This window comes from Equus quagga, chromosome 21 (genome assembly GCF_021613505.1).
Source record: "Equus quagga isolate Etosha38 chromosome 21, UCLA_HA_Equagga_1.0, whole genome shotgun sequence".
NCBI classification, from domain to species: domain Eukaryota; kingdom Metazoa; phylum Chordata; class Mammalia; order Perissodactyla; family Equidae; genus Equus; species Equus quagga.
Genome location: NC_060287.1, coordinates 13,018,613 through 13,037,808, shown reverse-complemented (window position 1 = coordinate 13,037,808; position 19,196 = coordinate 13,018,613). Strand labels below are relative to the sequence as shown.

At 37.5% G+C, this 19,196-nt stretch overlaps 1 protein-coding gene across 1 annotated transcript in view; it reads right to left on the bottom strand.

The window, feature by feature from the left end:
- The window catches only part of LOC124231256 (multidrug resistance-associated protein 1-like), an 81,983-nt gene that overhangs the window by 13,370 nt on the left and 49,417 nt on the right, over positions 1–19,196 (bottom strand). The window contains exons 16-20 of the mRNA XM_046647939.1: positions 16,811–16,886; positions 9,575–9,635; positions 8,897–9,116; positions 4,068–4,222; positions 2,024–2,179 (exon numbers count right to left, since the gene is read on the bottom strand). Of these exons, the coding sequence (XP_046503895.1) occupies positions 2,024–2,179; positions 4,068–4,222; positions 8,897–9,116; positions 9,575–9,635; positions 16,811–16,886 (668 nt within the window). The remainder of the gene's footprint in view (positions 1–2,023; positions 2,180–4,067; positions 4,223–8,896; positions 9,117–9,574; positions 9,636–16,810; positions 16,887–19,196) is intronic.

Genomic DNA, 19,196 nt, shown 5'->3' with positions numbered 1-19,196 from the left:
AGCTTGCAGTTTGCAAGCTCTGCTCTATGCTAATTGCTCTGGAGAATACAAAGGACTATGGCATTCTTGGGTTGCAAGGGGATTTAAGAGACTGTGTAAATCAGGGATTACAGTTTTGGGGTCATGGACCCATCTGAGTAGCTGATTAAGGGTAAGACAACTTCCCCTAGAAAAACATACATATGCATACACACTGAGAACTTTTTGTAACATTTAAATGCATTGCAGAAGCCCTGGAGTCCTTCCATGAAACTGTCCAGAGAGTTTAGTTTAAAAACCGTTGATCTAGATCAATGCTTCTCATACTTTAGTGAAAAGCAGCTGGAGGATTTGTTAAAACACCGACTTCTGGACCCCACCCTGAGAGAGATGCTTTATTTCCCCCAGCTTTATTAAGGTATGACTAACAAGTAAAAATTGCATGTATTCAGTTTGTAAAACATTACTTTCTTTAAGAGGTACAACCAGAGATTCTGATCCAACAGGTCTGGGGTGTGGCCCATGGTTCAGGGACCGCTCTTTGAGTAGCACTGATCTAAAGCAAACCTCTCCTTTTACAGGGGGAAAAAATGAAGCCTAGAAAGGGAAGTGATGTGCCAAACACAGGAGTCAGAAAAGTGACTAGAATTCAAGGTTCTTGAATCCATACTTAGGGCCCACCCAATCAGTTCCCCGAACAAGAGATGTTTTCTAGACTCTTCTCCACTCCTGGTCATCCTGTTACAGTTTAACAAACACAAGACTATCACATAAAATTTCATTTATGACATGAAGTGTTTTTTGGGTCTTGTTTTAGCAGATACAATTGATTCTCAATACCATCCCTCATTTTCTAGATTTATTTTTCTTTTGCTATAAGACATAGTGTCTGTCCCAGAGGATTTACAATCTCATTGAGAAGACAATTAGTGGTCTCCTAGAAAAAATAGCCTAGAAACTTAGCAGTATAATAATTCCATAATACCTGGATGAGTAAGATCTCTGAGCTATTTTGCTTGAGAATGCTTCACACAGAAAATGGAATATGACCTAGGCCATGAAAGGAAAGTAAGATCTAGACAGGCAGAGAGCATAGGGAAGACACACGAAATAGGAGGAATAATGATAGCACAGATGTAGAAATGAGAAACTGTTTAACATTCTGGTTTGAGTAGACTACACTCCAACATGAATATAAAAACTTAGGTTTTTCGGAAAGCATTAAATTATAAGAACTGCATCCCTTTGTGTAAAGAGCCTCAAAATATTTTTACATTTAAAACATGTACTAAGAAATTTCATTTTACACTGTAGCCTCATAGTGACATAAGTGTGGAATTAAAATTGGTCGACCACATTTTCACTGGAATGTAAAGATATATAAGTATCATGAAAGATTTGTTCATTTCTTCCAGCAGTAGTTTGCTGATGTCTGGGATAGCAGGACGAAAAGGCAGTATCTGTTTCCAAGTAACTTTCTGCCAAAATGTAAACAATATGCAGGTTTTGCGGTGGCCATAAAAATGCATGACTTAGTCCTCCTGCTGCAGGGAGCATAGTTGACTGACAGCCCAGCTGATGCCCCTCTGGATCCACTACGATATTAGCATGGAGGCCACTTTTCCCACAGGTTGCTCCCACCCATTGACTGGGCATGGCAGGGGATACTAAAGTAGCCCCATTCTGGGGACACATGGGAGCATCCAATGGGCATCATTGGTTGTGGACTTCCCATTCGTTCAACTGAACCTTTTATGGAACTGTTTTGTGCTCCAAGACTCTTCTTACCCGATTCTTCTTCTTTCTTCTTCTCCCTCACGGGGATCAAGCTTGCATCACTGTCTGTGCCTCACTCAACTTTCTCCTGCTCCCTCTCCTTTATCTTTTACAGGCATTTCCCCTCATAATTCTCTAGTACATCTAATCCTTTCTTGGAGTCTGCTTCTTGGAGAACCTGGACTAACAGGTGGGTTAAGTGGGTCTGAAACTACATTTGACTGTGAACTTATAAGTTATTAATACACACAAAAACCCATGTACTTACTTGTATAGCGAAATAGAGGAAAACCAAAGGAATAACCCCCAGAATGAAGAGTGGTAAAGCTCCCACAATGACCAAAACCGTTCCGATAACATCCAACGTACAGTTCACCCAGGTCCGTAAGTAGTAATGGAAACGCATATCAATGATAAACATGTCCTGAAAAATTTGATATCAGGTCACTTTATTTTTAACATTTCATTATTTAAAATGAGGGGAAGGAGAAATAGATCATTCAATGTAAAAATAGAAAACACTTACCTAGATGTAACAATCTGATGATTAAATAAGTCTAACTACATGATCTTTGCCCACACCAACCCACATCCATATATTTTTCTCCTGCATTGAACTGTAATAGTTAAGAGGGTGTTCTAGTAACAAGATGCCTATGATCAAGAAATTCACATTTCCCAATGACAACTACACGGCACTTAATTTATATGATCAAAGTCTGACTCTCCTAAAAGAAAAAAGAGTTCCAAACCCAGTAGTTGTGTGTTCAGGGGCATTGGGCTACCATTATTTACTACTTAAAAATTGTAAAACACTCCTGGGGCATTCTTATCCTTTGAGAACATTTCCAACAGCCTTCTTGGGTAGGGGGATCCTAAAACAAAAGAATCTTCATTTACAAAATTAAAAGCTGAAAGATGGAAGTGGATGAAGGGAATGAGAGAAAGACAATGGGAAGGTCATGCATCAGTTCACACTTCGTTGCATCTAACTTAATCAAATCTATGTTTGTGGTATAAGTTATGACCTAAGAGATATCAGAGAACAGGAAGACTGAATCTTAAAGGGATGAACTACTCTGTTTAGGACAAAACTGATACATAGAGTAGAGATGGAATTTTATTAATTCTGTCTTGCTTTGGGATTTCGCTGATTATCTCATATACCAAATAATGTAAGAAAATCATATTCATATGTAACTTCCTGTCTTTAGAACATACTTTCCCATATTCTTATCTGTTTAAGACCCAATCATCTGACATATATTCCTGTATAAAAATCACAGTTATTCGGTAGGGTCATAGAGAAATGTCCACTGAGAGGGATAGAATTCTGGTGATTAAGCTCTTCTGTAAATTTTCAAAGAACAGTGTGTACACTGGTATGATTAAGTGAGATTTAATATTCTATCAAGCATTTATTATGCTAGGTACTTTCATTTATATTTTCATGTTTTATCCTCATTTCCCCCCATAGACACACCAGTTTTTTTTACATATGCACATAAATACATTGCCATATTTTAAGGTTATGGACCTGCACTGTCTAACACAGGAACCACTAGAAATACGTGGCTATTGAGCACTTAAAATGTGGCTACTGCAAACTGAGATGCACTGTAAGTATGCAATACAAGTCAGTAAAAAAAGAATGTAAAATATTTAGTTAATAATTTTGCATTGATTAGAGTTTGAAATAATGTTTCAGACATTCTGTATTAAATAAAATAAAGATTCTAATTATTTCAACTGTTTCTTTTTACTTTTCTATTGTGGTTACTAAAAAATTTAACGTTACCTATGTGGCCTGCATTATATTTCTATTAGACAGTGCAATTATAATTGCTTAATAGTGAACACACTGGAGAAAACCATATAGATAAGCAGAGACACTCTGGAAATATGCAACCATCCCCCATTCACCATAAACAAGTTGATAGCTATCTTAATAAAATGCTTAAAAATTCAGATATCTCCAAATAGACTTACATTTTATTCCTCCTCTCAGCGTAAATCACTGATTCTCAAACTCAATGTGTATAGGAATTAGAGTTGTAGACATCAAAGCATACATACTTTTTGGGTTCTTTCAGCCATTTGCAAGAGCTATTTTAATTATATGTGTAAGATGTGACTCTGTTATACGTCAATTATAAATGTCCCAAGAATTAGACATAAATTTAACAATGCAATCTATACTAAACACGATCCCATCTTTTTAAGATGATCATTTTTACAATGAGATTATAAGGTACTAAACATGGATCATCATCTTTAAGGCATGTTATTTAACAAGGTACGTCTTTACTTACCTTGGTGAACCGATTGATGATCTGGCCTATGGGATTGGTTTCAAAAAACTGAAGTGGGAGGTGCAGTACATTATCCAACAGCTGAGTGTGCAAAGTTCGAGAGGCAGCCAGGGACCCCCTGGTGAGTACATAGGCCCCAGAGCAGACAAAGAGACCTAAACACAAATTGATATCAGCAACACATCAACATCTTAAAGGAATTTTATATTTTAACTCTCAAAAGGTTGCTTATAATCGCATCCAGTTTGTAATGGAAAACTCAAATATCAAACTTAAAATTGTGTGATTGTGGACCAAACTAAGTATAAATGTATACGGTATGCTGAAAATAAATAGAACACTCTGATGGGTGGCCATGCTACCAGAGCAGGGCTATCCTCATTCATGGCCATAGGTTCTAGAGAATGCACAGAAGAGATCACTCAGGTTCACAGAATTTTAGCAACCTATTAACTTTATGATGTCCTGTGAATCAATGTGGTAGTCACTGAAGCTGCAAGCCAAATGATTTCACTTCTCCCAGCTCCCAGGTCCATGGGAGAGTTGCACTTTCTGGCCTCCTTGTGACTGATGGAACCACATGAACAGTTCTGAACCATAAGTTGAGGCAGAAACAGTACACGATACTTCCAGGTTAAAGCGTTTAGTTGCTGGCGTCAGACCTGCTCAAGCTCCCATTCCCGTTGTGCAGTGCCTACCAACATTGAAAATGGTGATTGGATTGCTTCTTCAGCTTGGGTCGCTAGAATAAGTAAAGTCCCTTTCCTGACCCACAGTGGGCACATGGTATGAGTGAGGAGTAAACATTTTTTGGTTTGTTCAGCTGCTGAGATTTGGTTGGTGGGAGGGTTTTTCTTGCAAAGGCAGAAAATATAAATAGTAAACATGGAGTTTTGGCGGAAGAGGTTGGAAAACAGTTATTAGCATCTGTTGACTGTTAGCTGCATTTGACAAAATATGACAAGAGAGAGACTCCTAAAAGAGCTGTCCAGGTGTGTAAGAAGAAATAAAAGGACAAAGAGATCCCAAACTGGGGAACTGGGAAGGCAGGAAGAAGAAATGTTTCAACACAATGATTGGTTCAAGGATGGATGTGTGACTCAAATTGTTTCAAGGAAAGTAGTTTCACGGATTTCTATGGAAGGAAGTTCTTTGAAAAAGAACATTTCCACCACCACGTGAAGCCTGAGAATTAAGCCAACAAGTAGACCTGATAAAGACAGAGTAGTGGACACTTCATTTGAGCCCTGGGATCAAGTGTGTTTAAAGACTTATGTGTAGACTCCTCAGTTTGGGGAGTCAAATTTCCGTGTTTCTTCAGCCAGTCTATTCCTGTGTCTTAGGGGATGCACAATTGCTCCATTGCATTCTAATATACAAAATTGCGAACCAAAGTGTGTTACCAATATGATTCTTTTTCCTTTGTAGGCATAATGCTTAAAATAAAACAAATCCAAATAGTAGACCATGACCACCTTAAATTCTTTTAGGTAGTTCTTTTATATTTTAAATAATATCTCATACTGCTGTTATATGATTTCTCAGTCTTAAATATTTTCTACTATTTTCCCATCTCACTCCCCTATATGTCTCTCCTCCTCTTCTAAAAATAGGTTGTTACCTTTTTTCTCAAACAAGTATTCAGTGTTTACGTTACTAGTAATCAGATATTATTCAAGAAGTTTATTAAATTTATAAAGCTTATACCACTATTTTTCCATATGCTTAGTTTTCTACACAACAAATACTAATTTATTCCCAAACACTTCAACAGTCAGCAAATCTTTTCTGAATATATTCAGACTCATCAGCTATTTTATTATTTCTTTCATCTTATTTAGTTCCTTTCTCCCTGCAACACAGACTACTCTCTTGAAACCCTCTGTTGTTCTGCTCTAAACTGGAATGGTTGCAGGAAGAGGCATCTGTATCCTTCAGTCATGGAAATGTTCTTAAATATTACGTACTTGATAATTTTCCCTTCCATTTACTGGAAGTCTTTTCATGTGAATGTTGAATTTCCTGGATGATCCCTTTAATTTTTGATCTATCTTTTCCCTCCTCTGTTTTTGATGTTGTACATCTGGGATAATTTCTTCTAATTTATCCTCTCATGCTTGCACAATCTTTTAAAGTTCTTTACATTTTTCAGGAACTTTCTTGTCCTAAGGTTAAACTTATTTCATCACATTCTGCACTTGCTTTGTGGATACAATATTTTGAATAGCCGGAAATACTAATTAGACATTTTTAAAGCTTTTCTTCCATTCCAAATATGAATATTTTAGTTTTGGCCTCTGCTGCTCTATTTTTTGGCTCTTACTTATACTGTTGGCTTGATTAAAATGCATGACCACCTATCATTATCAGTTTAAGCATATATCTCGAGATAAAGACATGGTTAATTAATAGAGGTCCTTGTTGTGGCTTCCTTCTGCATTGCCTACATTAATGTCCCCCAACGTTTCTCTCCTCTGAATGGAAGGGTTTATTTCAAGTTCCACCTAAGCGGGAAGGTGTGACACTGGGAATCTTCGTATGGGGATCCAGACACATAGGCTGGAGCTTCTCCAAAAGAAACTTAAGGAAGCTTTCTTCTATGTATGTCACACACACTAGAAACCCTAATTTCCTCTTTAGACATCAGCTTTCTACTGTCCATTGCACTGCTACTATGCCAGTTGCTGTATACATTGGCGGTTGAGGTGGTGGGTGTTGCAGGAGAGCTGATGGGCCAGGAGAACAATGCTCTCGTGAATCACCTTGATCATTTCCATGCAGCTCAATCCTACTCTCTGTACCTGTAACCATGAGTTTAGTGTTTTTCCACGGCTCAACTGAACATCTCTCTCTTCTGTTATAGCTTCTCCAGTATCTTTTCCTGGCTACAGGCTCTTCTACCCTTGATTATCTATCAGTATAATGGCTTATGTAGGAATTTATCACTATGAAAGCCCCTGAGGCCTTTCCTTTTATATTTACTCACTGTCATTTCAGTGGAATTTTGCAAGGTAAGTAAATGATCCACTCATTCATTTTAAACTAGAAGCAGCAGTGTACTCTTCAAACATTGTACTTTGAAAATAAAGTGCCTATATTTTACACACTGGATTAGAGAATGGAAATTACTAATAATGAGGGATAAAACACAACAGATTAAGAATAGTCAGAGTGTCCTAGAGATTCTAAAGCAAACAGCTGGGATCCAGGAAAAAATGTTCACGGCTATTTCATTTTTAGAAAAGGAGGTAAGACCATTATTATTGTTTTAGAATACAAATCTAACATTTTCTGCTTCAGTATTCTAGTTTTGTTTGAATGTTAGCCTTCTATGTTATTCATAGCAGGCCTCTGGTATTAACATGTGAAAGTGCCATTTATGCTTTTAGGCTCAGAAAAAAAATAAAGAGCTATGATGATGTCAGTGGACACAGCCTGCTCTTGATTGGACCCAATTCCATAAGGCATAGCTCGGATCTACTGAAAAAATCAGAAATTATACATTTTCATTTCTTAGACTCACGTTACTTATGGATACCTTATTGTTGCATTTAATAATAAGTCTTGGGAGAAGTTTAAATTTTTTAAAATGTAAAAAATTAAAAATGAAAACATTAGAGAAGATTTATCTGCTAATGACTGAAGACCACTCTAAACAAAAATACAATCAGGAAAAAACCTTTTTAATTAAACTGTGCATGACCTGTTGCCTTTGTTAAAAAGTACTTCCTACTGATAGTTAATCAAAAATAAGACTTTACACAAGTAAAATTGTGAACACTAAGCTCACATACCTTGTCCAGTATAGGAAATGGTATTTGCTCACTTAAAATATTCTTCAAGGGCTACGGAATCTCCCTTAAAGCTGTAACAGGAGCTCCCCAGATTGATTATTCTTTCCCTACCAAGCTCAACTCCTCGCTGCTCTCTGACTTTAATCCCTTCAATAAAAATACAGCTTTTTTCATCACTGCGAATTTATTCTTAGTCTGAAAACTAACTCCAATTATGTTACTTCTTTTTCCTCAAATTCTCAGAGTTTTCCATTTGCCTTTCCAACTATCATCTCCAACAGATCTCCAAAAGACTTTCCCACAACTAGTCCCCCTACTGCCCTCGCAGTAACCTGCAGACCACTCAAACTGGCACCCCCAGTCACACCAATATCCCCCGACCCTCCCCATCCCTGTCTTTACTCATGCTTTCTCTTTCCATCTATCACCTTCTCTCCTTCTCTTTGTTCTCAATCTGACAAAATTCAATCCATCATTTTAGTGTCACCTCAAATACCAACTATGCCGTGGAAATTACCTTAATCTGGCAACCAAATATGGCTTTCCCCTGCTCTGAATCCTCTCAGTGCTTTCTTTTACTACTTTTACAGCACTTATTGCTTGCCATGTAGTTTTAAACTTCACTTACAATGTAGTTTTTAACAGACTCACTTATTGATCTTCCCGTCAATCACAAGCCTCATGCATACAGTGAGTAGCCATGTAGTCAACACTTTTGAGTCCTAAATGACTTAACCAATTAGCCTCATTTTCCTCAGCTATAGCATGGGGATCATAACACCTTCCTAGTTAATTATAGTCCAAATTAAAGGAGAAGAATAAATTATTTAGTGTGGACCATGTAGCTGACACATACAAGTTATGATTTACTCTCTCAAATAGGGTGAATTAAAAACATATCCATTTGAATCCTCCTAAAATAATTGAAAACTATGGCATAGATTTACTTGAAATAAAATGATGCCATATGCTTGCGTTTGAATCAATTAGGTCAGAAAGAGAAAAGAGAAGCAGGTGGATTCTTTTTTTCTTTACCTTGCATTAATCCCAATAATCCATAGATGTTGAGGTTATTGCTTCTTATTTGCTTCCATTCTGTGAACTCACTCACATGCTTGGCTTCCTTCGCCCAGGCGCTAAGCCATAGATTCTGCCCAATGCCCACCAAATTCTGCCCTAGGTAAGTGGCCATGCTCAGCCACACCCAGAGCCAGCCGAAGGCTCGGAGGTACTTCAGAATGATTGAGAACTTCACCTAATGGCAAAATTGATATAAAATTAGGTTACTGCACTTAAAATTCAGACAGGCTAGATTTAAATCCTCCTCTGACATTTCCTAAGCTTTGTGATCTTGGTCAGGTCACTAACTCCTCTAACCCTCAGATTACCCAACTGGAAATCGGAATATTAACAGTAGCCACCTTATGAGTACATGTAAAGCGCCAGCACAGTCCTTAGCACTTAAAAATAAATGCCCAAATAATGTTAGTTACTATATTAGTAAATAAGAATACACACAGCTAAAAAACATGCAATCCTGATTAAACACCACTATAACATCCAACAGTTCCATTAAATTTAACTTCTTCAAACTATTATATAGTGACTCTCCTAAGATTCGAGGAAAAATGTATGATATTTATTAAAAATGCAGTGTTATCTTTTATGTTTGAGTGGTTAATAACAAATAACACTAGTTATTCCGGTGCTTACCCCACCAATAGGGATCTTTTCTTTTTTCATGGAGAACTGTTTTCCTTGATCCAATGAGGGCCTGATGAAGCAAGACAACATACATTTTTTAGGCTTTAGATCAACTAAACATTTTTTTTAAAGTTATATATTCTCAGCCTTTTTGCTGCTTATTCCCCTCCTTCCTTATCAGCACCCTGACTTTCCCTGATGATAAAATTGTTCCTTTAATCGTCTCAAAGGGAGATTGTTTATTCTCCCATAACCCACATATTTTAGGGCCGGGGCATATTGTCTGATTTTTCACTGCTTCTTCTAGATAATTATCCTTTAAACTTGAGCCCAGTCCCTAGATGGTTTAAGCTAATGCCATCTGGCTGTACCATAATCTGTGCCTTCACATCTACTTGCCTCTGGCTTATCAGAAGACTTAGCATCAGGCTCACTGGTCCTACTTCGTTCTGCCACCATCCTAGGTGATGTCATAGCTTACATGGACAACTGTATTAAACTCAATCTCTTCTCAACTTCATGGGCTTAATACTTCCAGGGTCCTTTATCTGCATTCTACTTTCACAATCAATTTTCATGACCTTAAACCATCAATCTCATTACGTGGAACTAACCCTCTCTGAAGACCCAACTCTAAACACTTCAGTCTCTGGCCATAACCTCTTCTATTTCTAAGTTGTACATTCAATTACTCTTCCTACACTTGGTTTTTATTCCTTCTAACTTCCCAGTTCCCAAATCCAACTTTCTATCATCCTTGCCCTCCAGGATGATCAACGATCCTGGTTTACCTAGGATGTTCCTGGTTTTAGCATTGACTGTCCCACACTCCAGGAAACTCTCAGTCCCAGACAAACCCATACCCTGTCTCTATTCCCTTCATTACCCAGCCTATATTCTGTGATTACCATTTCATCCAATCTGTGGTAATAGGTTGAACTCTCAGGCCCTGCTTTCCTTCCATTAAACTTCCATGTTAGAGCTCACATGTCAGGCTTCGTCACAATTGCTCCCCACCTGTGGAGTGCTGCTTCAAAAAATCATACAGCCTTGCAAACCGGTTCCACTATAAATTAATATCTTCCTTCCACCTGGGCTTTTATTAGTGCCTAGAAATTATTGCCTCACTCTCAGAAGGGGGCCTCCCATCCTACTTGATGAGAAAGTAGAAGCAGACAGGGAAGTCAGTCACCAAACCTCTATATTTATCTCCATCTCCACCCAGCCTTTTTTAATTCTCTCCTGTAACAAAGGTAGTTCTCTCCTCAGATCTAAGGATAAACTTATGACCCAAATCCCATTTTTTCAAAATATATTTATTTATTATAGTGTTTCTACACTTTCCTGTCAAAAAGAGTCATTTGACAGTGCTTGCTAAAAATAGAGATTATGAAGGGGCCGGTTTGGTGGCATAGTGGTTAAGTTTGTGTGCTCTGCTTTGGCGGCCTGGGGTTCATGGGTTTGGATCCCAGGTGTGGACCTACATGTCACTCATCAAACCATACTGTGGTGGCATCCCATATACAAAATAGAGGAAGATTGGCGACAGATGTTAGCTCAGTGACAATCTCCGTCACCAAAAAAAAAAAAAAAAAAAAACAGATTATGAAATTTCCCCCCTTGAAATCTGTCTTTTTAAACAAATGATCCAAGGGATTCTTATCATAAGGCAAATGTAGAAAATCCTGAATTATTCCCTCTTTTTTCTAATCTCCACCTTCTTCCTTTCTATCAACTTCTTCCCATCAGCCTGCAGAGAACAACACATTCTTCTCATCTTAAAACCAATACCCTCACCACAAAATGATCCCATTCTCAATTCTATGTCCCCCTTCAGTTACCATCCTACTTCTTGTCTTCCTTTTGTAGACAAACATTTTTATGCCAAACCACCTTTTCCTCCTCAAACTTTCTGGCACCTGGCAGAAACTATTTTCATCAATGGTGCTTTGCTGAAATAAGTAAAATACTTAGTGCTGAATGCATAGGATGTTTGAAAATCATTTCACTTAAGTGTCCATGACATTTAACATCATGGACCACCCCCTGTTCAAGGGCCTCTTCCTTTTACTTCCCTCCCACCACACGTTTGTATTTTCTCCCACCTCTCTGGCCTTCTATTGGTTTCTCTTTGAGCTCCTGTCTCTGTTTCCTTTGATGTTTACGTGTCCTTAGGCTCAGGTCTAGTCATTCTTTCCTTTGTATGCTCCACACTCTCCTGAGCAATCTCATCCATACCCCACAGTTTCAAGAACCTTCTTCTTTGTGGATGACTCTCAAATTGGTGTCTCTAATCCACATCTCTTCCTTGAGCTCCAGATCCGTAGAGTCAAATGTCTACGTTCCATCTACCTCATTTCTTTGTCTCATACACACCCTAAACGGAACCAGTTATTTTCCTACCTTCTCTAAAGCTTTCTCTGGCTTTGAAAAGGGCCAAAACACTTCCTCTGACTCAATCCTGGCACATTTTCAACCAATCACCAAGTAGGGAATACCATTCCTCTGGAGCTGTATTATTGGAGAAATATTTGGAAAATACCCAAATAGCACGAAGAAGAGTAAGTACAGACAAGGAGGGAAAACAGAAGAGGAAGAGAAGCAGGAGAGAGGAAGAACAGATTCATAATCCTACGTTCCAGACACATTGCGTGCTAACACGCTTGTGAATATTGCCATAGTCTCTTCCCTATATGTGTGTGGTATCAAAGTACAAATTCTGCTCGGCAACCAGTCTTTAATTTTTAAAAAATTTTATACATGGTCTTTGTAACTCAAATATATGATAAACATCAAATATTATTCTAGAGCAGCATTATATTTTACCATATGGCAACATAGTTCATCATTTTACTACATTAAGATTTATTTAAGAAAACCAATAGTTCTATTAGTTGCAGTTTTTCCTGCTTTAATTATTGCTATAATAATCATTCTTTTTACACATCTCTCATTGTCCCTGTAGGGACATAGAAGCATGAGGTATGCTAAATTCTAAGTTGTTCCATATATCTAACATCAAACTGACCTCTAGAAATACTGAACTAAGATACACACCCTCATCTTTCCATGTGTCCCATTTTATTTCTCAGAATCAGAAATGCCTCATTTGATCAGTCCCATAGTTTGTCCCTTCCTGTCTCTGGCACTGGTGTCAAGAAACATTCTGTGGGAGGCTGGCGTACCTGCCTTTTGTAGTACCAGCTTCGCCATCAAAAAAAGATGCACTACTTAACAGACTCTTTCACTGGAAAAGCTCCTGGTATATGATTTGGGTTAATTACTGTCATCATCCTTCAAGACTTTGGCATGGCTTCTGTTTGAATAAGCAAATTTAGCATTGATGTCAAGCCAAAAAATTAATTCTTAATGTAGCTGGATATAAAATACTATGAAACCCAACTGTTAAAAGGGAATTAAAACATTCTAATTAGACATAACTAACAAAGACCAATAATTTAGTGGACACTATACAGGAGGGTATTGCTTTTCCAAACTATAATGTTATTTATTCTTTTTCCACAAAAATACTGCATTTGGTTCTGAGCACTTTGTTGTGAATAACAGATTTTATTTGAATTTTAAAAGAGCAAATTATTTTATGCTGGTGGAAAAGTTTCATAATGAGTCTTGTTCTGTCCTTCAGCAAGCCTTAGGAAAGTTGGCACAACACCCACCTGCATATTTTTGTATAAAAGATATAAAATTAACATACTGAAACCATTATCCCTGGACTGAGCATACAGCTGCAAAGTAGGGAGTATGGATGGGAGGATTAAAGTGATTGATAGAGTCTGACATGAAAGCCAGAAGGGGGCAGTCTAGATACTAAAATAACATTCTCAGCTTATTTTATTCAAGGAAGATAGGAATAAATATTTAAGGAAACAAAATAATTAATATATAAATATACATTTAGAACAAAAAATAAAATGTGGACACAGTTCAAATTATTTTAGTCCCTATTAGAAAACTGAGCTAATGTCATAAAATAATTCTAATTCTTAAATTTCAGAGGGAGGCATTCTCAGACGTCATTTGGTCCAACACCCTTCCTTTCCATCTCCCTCCTGATGGGCAGTTAGCCTGTTTCCCCCTGAACCATCCCATGAGGAAGACGCGTTGTGTTCTATCTCAGTGCATCCCATTGCAGAGACTCTAACTGTTGTAAAGTTCCTGCCTGCTTTTATCTGCCAATCCCTAGTCTATCTTAATTCTGCACTAATTGGAAATGATTGAGTAATTCTAAAAAATAGAAAACTAGATTGAAAAGTCAGGAAAATTTTCTCCGTGTTATGCTACCTTACCAGATAGTAAAGCAGATAAAAAATGAAAGCTAGAATAGGAAATAGCATAAAAAGTAATGAGCTGGGAAATATACAGGAAGTAGTCAAACATGCATATAGTTTGGAAAAATTAAAACAATAGGTATCTGGTCTCTCAACACAAGATAAAAATGATTTAATTACTATAATTAAAAATAAGAAAAGACTGGCATGGTGGGATTCATGGATATCCAACATGTTTTATCACAGTCATCAAAAAAGCAGTCTTGCTGTTTGGTTGCATTGACAAGAATATGACTGGGATTGAGGCAGTTTTCCCAACGTACTCGTCACTGAAGAAGAAAGTTTCAGAATGCTGGCTCCAGTCTACTCCTCCGCAACTTGAGAAATGTTTAGAAACCAATTCTGTAAACAAATCTTTATAGGGATTGGGGTTCATTTTTCAAGGATAAATTTCCCCAAAGAAGTTCAAGATACTTCAAGGGGTTCAATTTAGATACTATGTCTAACAGTGACTTTATAAATAAGGAAAATTGATTTATTATAGAGGGAAGGGGATAATTAAGCTTACAACAATACTTAGCGATTTTTAAGTTTCAAGATTTTAAGCAAGCTACTTATGGAGTACCTGGTGAGACTATACACAGGTGAAAACTCTCTTTATGATTTAGACGTGTGTAGATCTTACAGCACGTGAATTTCAAAGTCTATTTTAGTGTTTCTGGATTTGCTTTTCCTGGAGACACTCATTTAAATGAAAGGTATTGTAATGGTAAAAAAAAATGGTGGATTAAAGGATTCTTGAGTGTTCATTCAGTCTGTAGTTATTAATTCATCCATTCAACAAATATTTATTGAACACCAGCTTATACGCTATTTAGTGTTTAGTTGAAACTTGCTGTTTAGATGGCAATAGAGGAGTGAACAAATAGACAAAAATTCTTGCTTTTATAAATCTTATAACCTAGATGTGAGAGAAAGACAAAATGAAAGTAAATAAGTTAATTTTCCAGTATGCTGAAAATTAATAAGAATTATAGGAAGAAAAATAAAGCCAGGAAGCTGGTAGGAAGTACTGTGATCTAGGCTAGCTAAACAAGTCTTCATTGATGAAGTGACATTTGAGCAAGGACCTACAGAAGGTGGGTCAGCAATCATATGGATATCTGGAAGAAGTATGCTCTAAGGAGTGAGATCAGAAAGTGCAAAGGCCCTGGGGTAGGTACACGCCTGGTTGTTCCAGGAACAGCAAGGAGTCAGCATTGCTGGAGCAGAGTAGTGAGGGGTGAGCTTTAGGAGGTTCTGAGATCAGAAAGGTTAAACAGGTCCAGGTCCTAAACGGCTTTACAGGTCATTGTAAGGGCTTGGGTTATAACTCTGAGATGTGAATCCTTTGGAGATTTTGGGCAGAAGAGTGACATGATCTGACTTATAATTGTAAAGAAAACCACTCTGGATACTATGTTGCAAACAGACCGTGCAGGGCAAAGATGGCAGCAGGAAGAACTGTAAGAATACAATTACAGTAATCTAGGTGAGACACGATAGTGATTTGGACAGCTGTGAAAGTGATGGGTTGTGGCTGAATTTTGAAGAGCGCCCATGGAATTTGATGATGGATTGGACATGGAGTAACAGAGAGGTCAAGGGTGATGGCAAGATATTTTTATCTAAGCAACTGAAAGAATGGTGTTGCCATTAGCCAAGAAGATTGCCCGAGGGGCAGGTCTGTGTGTGATGTGGAAAAATCAAGGGTTCTGCTTTGGACGTGTAAGTTAGAAGTGTCATCTAGACATCAAAAAGGACGGTCAGCTGGCTGTCCAACTCTGGAGTTCAAAAGACAGGTCGGGTTGGAGATATAAACTTGAAGGCATTAGTGTATACAAAGTATTTAAAGTCATGAGACTGGATGACAACACCACGACAATAAAGAAGAGAAGCAGTCCAAGTTCTTTATGATGAAAGAGGAACGATTTAGTTGACCTATTGAGACAGCTAAATCTGGCATGCACACAGGGCTCCAACCTGCAACATCCACATTATCCACACACCATTAGGAATAGCCAATTCTTTCAAAAAAATAAATTCAAGGTCCGTTCTTTTATTCAAGGTCAAATCTACAAAAGTCTGAGCTATTGAATCCTAAAGTGCTTGCTTCTCTGTAATTCATTCCAATTCTCTATTTTAGCAATTTTGGCCAGTACTCCTCCCTACAATTCTGGCCACTTACTTTTTAATCTACTTATTCCCGTTATTACCCTTTTTCTTTCTTTTTCAGTCTCCTGTTTGCAATTGCTGGGGGGAGTATTGGGGAAAATAACTGCTTAGACTAATTTGCTTCAATCAATGCTCATTTTAGTCACTTACTAACAAAAAAGAAGTATAACAAAATCAAATCAGGGTCAAAGTTTTATTATTTTTATTTCTCTCTCACTTTCTGCCATCCCTCTCGCCTTTCCTCCCTCCCTCCCTTCCTCCCTCTCTTCCGCACTTTCTTCCCTCCTTTCTGCTTCAAGTTTTTCTAAACAGATTCTTCAACTCCCACACCAAGTCTATATTTCTAGGTCACATATCTTGGCTTGATAATCATTCCAGTCCATTGTAGAATTTTCAAGTTTGAAGCCTAATTTTCGCATTCACATCTGCAGTGTGTATGAATGCTGTGGGTTGGGGATATTTTTAGCACACACAAAAAAATTCAGGTAGATTCTACTACTAGAATTTGGCTAGAAATTACTGAGATCTAATGAGCATATGTTTCTCAAACTGAGTCACATCCATCTCACTTAAAATCTTAGACACATCCATCTAACTTATAGTTTAAAATTCGGAAACCACTAAGTACATTTTATATCCATTATAATATATAGATTCTTTTTATAAGATGAATTTTAATGCTAAAAACATGTCATTAACTAGTCCATAATCCCAGTGAGCTTGGTATTATCCTAATACTCACCTATCATTTTGCTCCAAGATTTGGTCTTTCAGTATAGTTCTGGAGTTGATTACACTGACTTGCTCTAAAGCATGAGCTGGGGAGGAAGATGATGAGTGCTTTTATATCCATATAAGCAAGCAATGCACAAAATAGAGAGAAACATGGTGAAAGATTACACAAATTGCAGAAATTTTTGTATTCTGGATCCACAGGAATACTGAGAGCCCTTTCATTGTGCTCATAATTTCCCCTTCACCTACCATGCCTTAATAAAACTAAGATTCCATCATGGAAAAGCCTACAGAGAAATTCCTTTTCGGACATTACAAAGGGGTGCTAACTTGTTTCAGATCCTCCACAGAAGGGCCAGCTATTTGCCAGGAGGAACATGACTCTAGTCTTTAGCAGAAAAATGGAAGGTCATCAAGGCTTGTAGACAAACGTGATTATCGTGAAGATTATTAAGGAAACAATGATAAACTCTCCAAGTCTCTGTCATGTTCTTACTAATGTCGCTAATACTAATAATAGCTTCCTATGTGGCAGGCACTGTTCTAAATGCTCTCTATATATTAACTCTTAATTCTCAAAACTACCCTTATGAGGAAGACACTATAATTATCCTTATTTTAGGGATAAAAAGACTGAAGCACAGAGAAGTTAAGCAGGTCACACAAACCAAGGTCACACATCTAGAACAACAAGACTGTGATTCAAGTTACTCTTAGTGAATTTGGGAAACATATGAGAGCTGGGTAGATTTTTGTCTTTTTCCACAGTATGATAATTAAACTCTTTTTAATTTCAGACTTCTTATCTTTAAAAGGAAGGAACTGGACTTGGAGATTTCTAAGGTCTGTTATGGGAATTCCATGCTTTCTTATCTCTAGAAGTAAACATTGAACCCTTAATGGAAGAATCTGATTGACATCAACTTCCTCTATGAAACATGGGATGCCAGGTCTCACAGCATGAAAATTCCACTTGGAGATGTTTCAGCGTCTCCTGCCTACGGCTCATTCTCATCTTTAGAGCTTATAACAATAAGGTTTTAATTTACATATTTACAATTTATAGAGTGCTTTCACATACTTTATGTAATCTGAGCAACAAAAATGAGCTGACAAGATAAAGAGAATAGGTAAGGTTACACATATTTTGCAGGAGAAAAAGAAAACTCAAATAAGTGACTTGTCTGAAACTCAAAGTTGTCAAAGAGAAAGAGAAAGAGAGACACAGAGAGAGACAGAGACAGAGAGACCCAGAGCTGGTGAGAGTGAGCCAACCCACACACTCCTTCCTGTCTTTTCACACTAAGTCAATGTACTTGTGCTACACATTTGATATGACGTGTAAGAGTATAGTTGGCCTCTGGCATGAAACAGAGGCAGCATCAGATTCAAATTCTGCCACTTACAATCTATCTTAACTTGTGCAAGATATCTAACCATTTGTAAAATTAGGACCATGTAGTCTCAGGAGTTTTCAGGGAAGATTAAATAAATGCCAAACTTGTGAATATGTTGACATAATTAATACCCAAGACATCCTAGCTATCATCAGTATCATTAGTGTGGTGAGAATTAATCTAGATGAAACCTATAAATATGTAAATTTATCTTTTAGTCCTCATATCTTTCTTCACGAACCCTTTTCTCACCTCTGATGGATTCCTTACATAATATTCCCACGAGGTGACACTTGCAGATTTTTCAGGGCTAGATGGATTCTTAGAGATCTGATATATTCAAACTCAAATTACATGTAAACACTACTTTTTACAAGTTATCCGTTATCAACTCCAGTAGTGAGGATGAGAATGATAGGAAAAGAAAACATGGCCGGGTCATAAGCAGTTTGGGGACAAGGGAGTGATAAAAATGTGCATTGTTCAGTTCCATATCAGCCACTAGCAAAAACAGATCTGGATCAAGCCCTATGTTTCAGAAATGGGAAGAACCAGAGGAGTTGAGACATTTCCATGAAGACTCACATAGCTATTCACTGAGAACTAGAACCCAGGGCTCCTGAAATCGGTCACTGTTTGTTTCCACAATATTGTGCTGACCTTTACTCCCACTGTAGTGTCACATAAGTTAACAAGAATTTTAAAATGTAAGGATTGTGTACCTTGTAAAGGAATTCTTGAAAGTCAAGATCCAAAAGGATAAATTATAATAAACAAATGATAGATCACGGACCGATTTTAGAACAGTGGATCATACTTCTCAAATCGCACTCCCTTTCCAGGAAAACTCTTTTACCTAAATCCTATTAAAAAAAATGCTTTCTGATATAATTTGATTTTTCCTTACTATCTATGCAAAAAGAAAAAGAAATTCCCCGCAGGGAGAGGCCTGCACCTAACATCTGTGGGAACCGGGGCAAGAGTATCAAGGAAGTC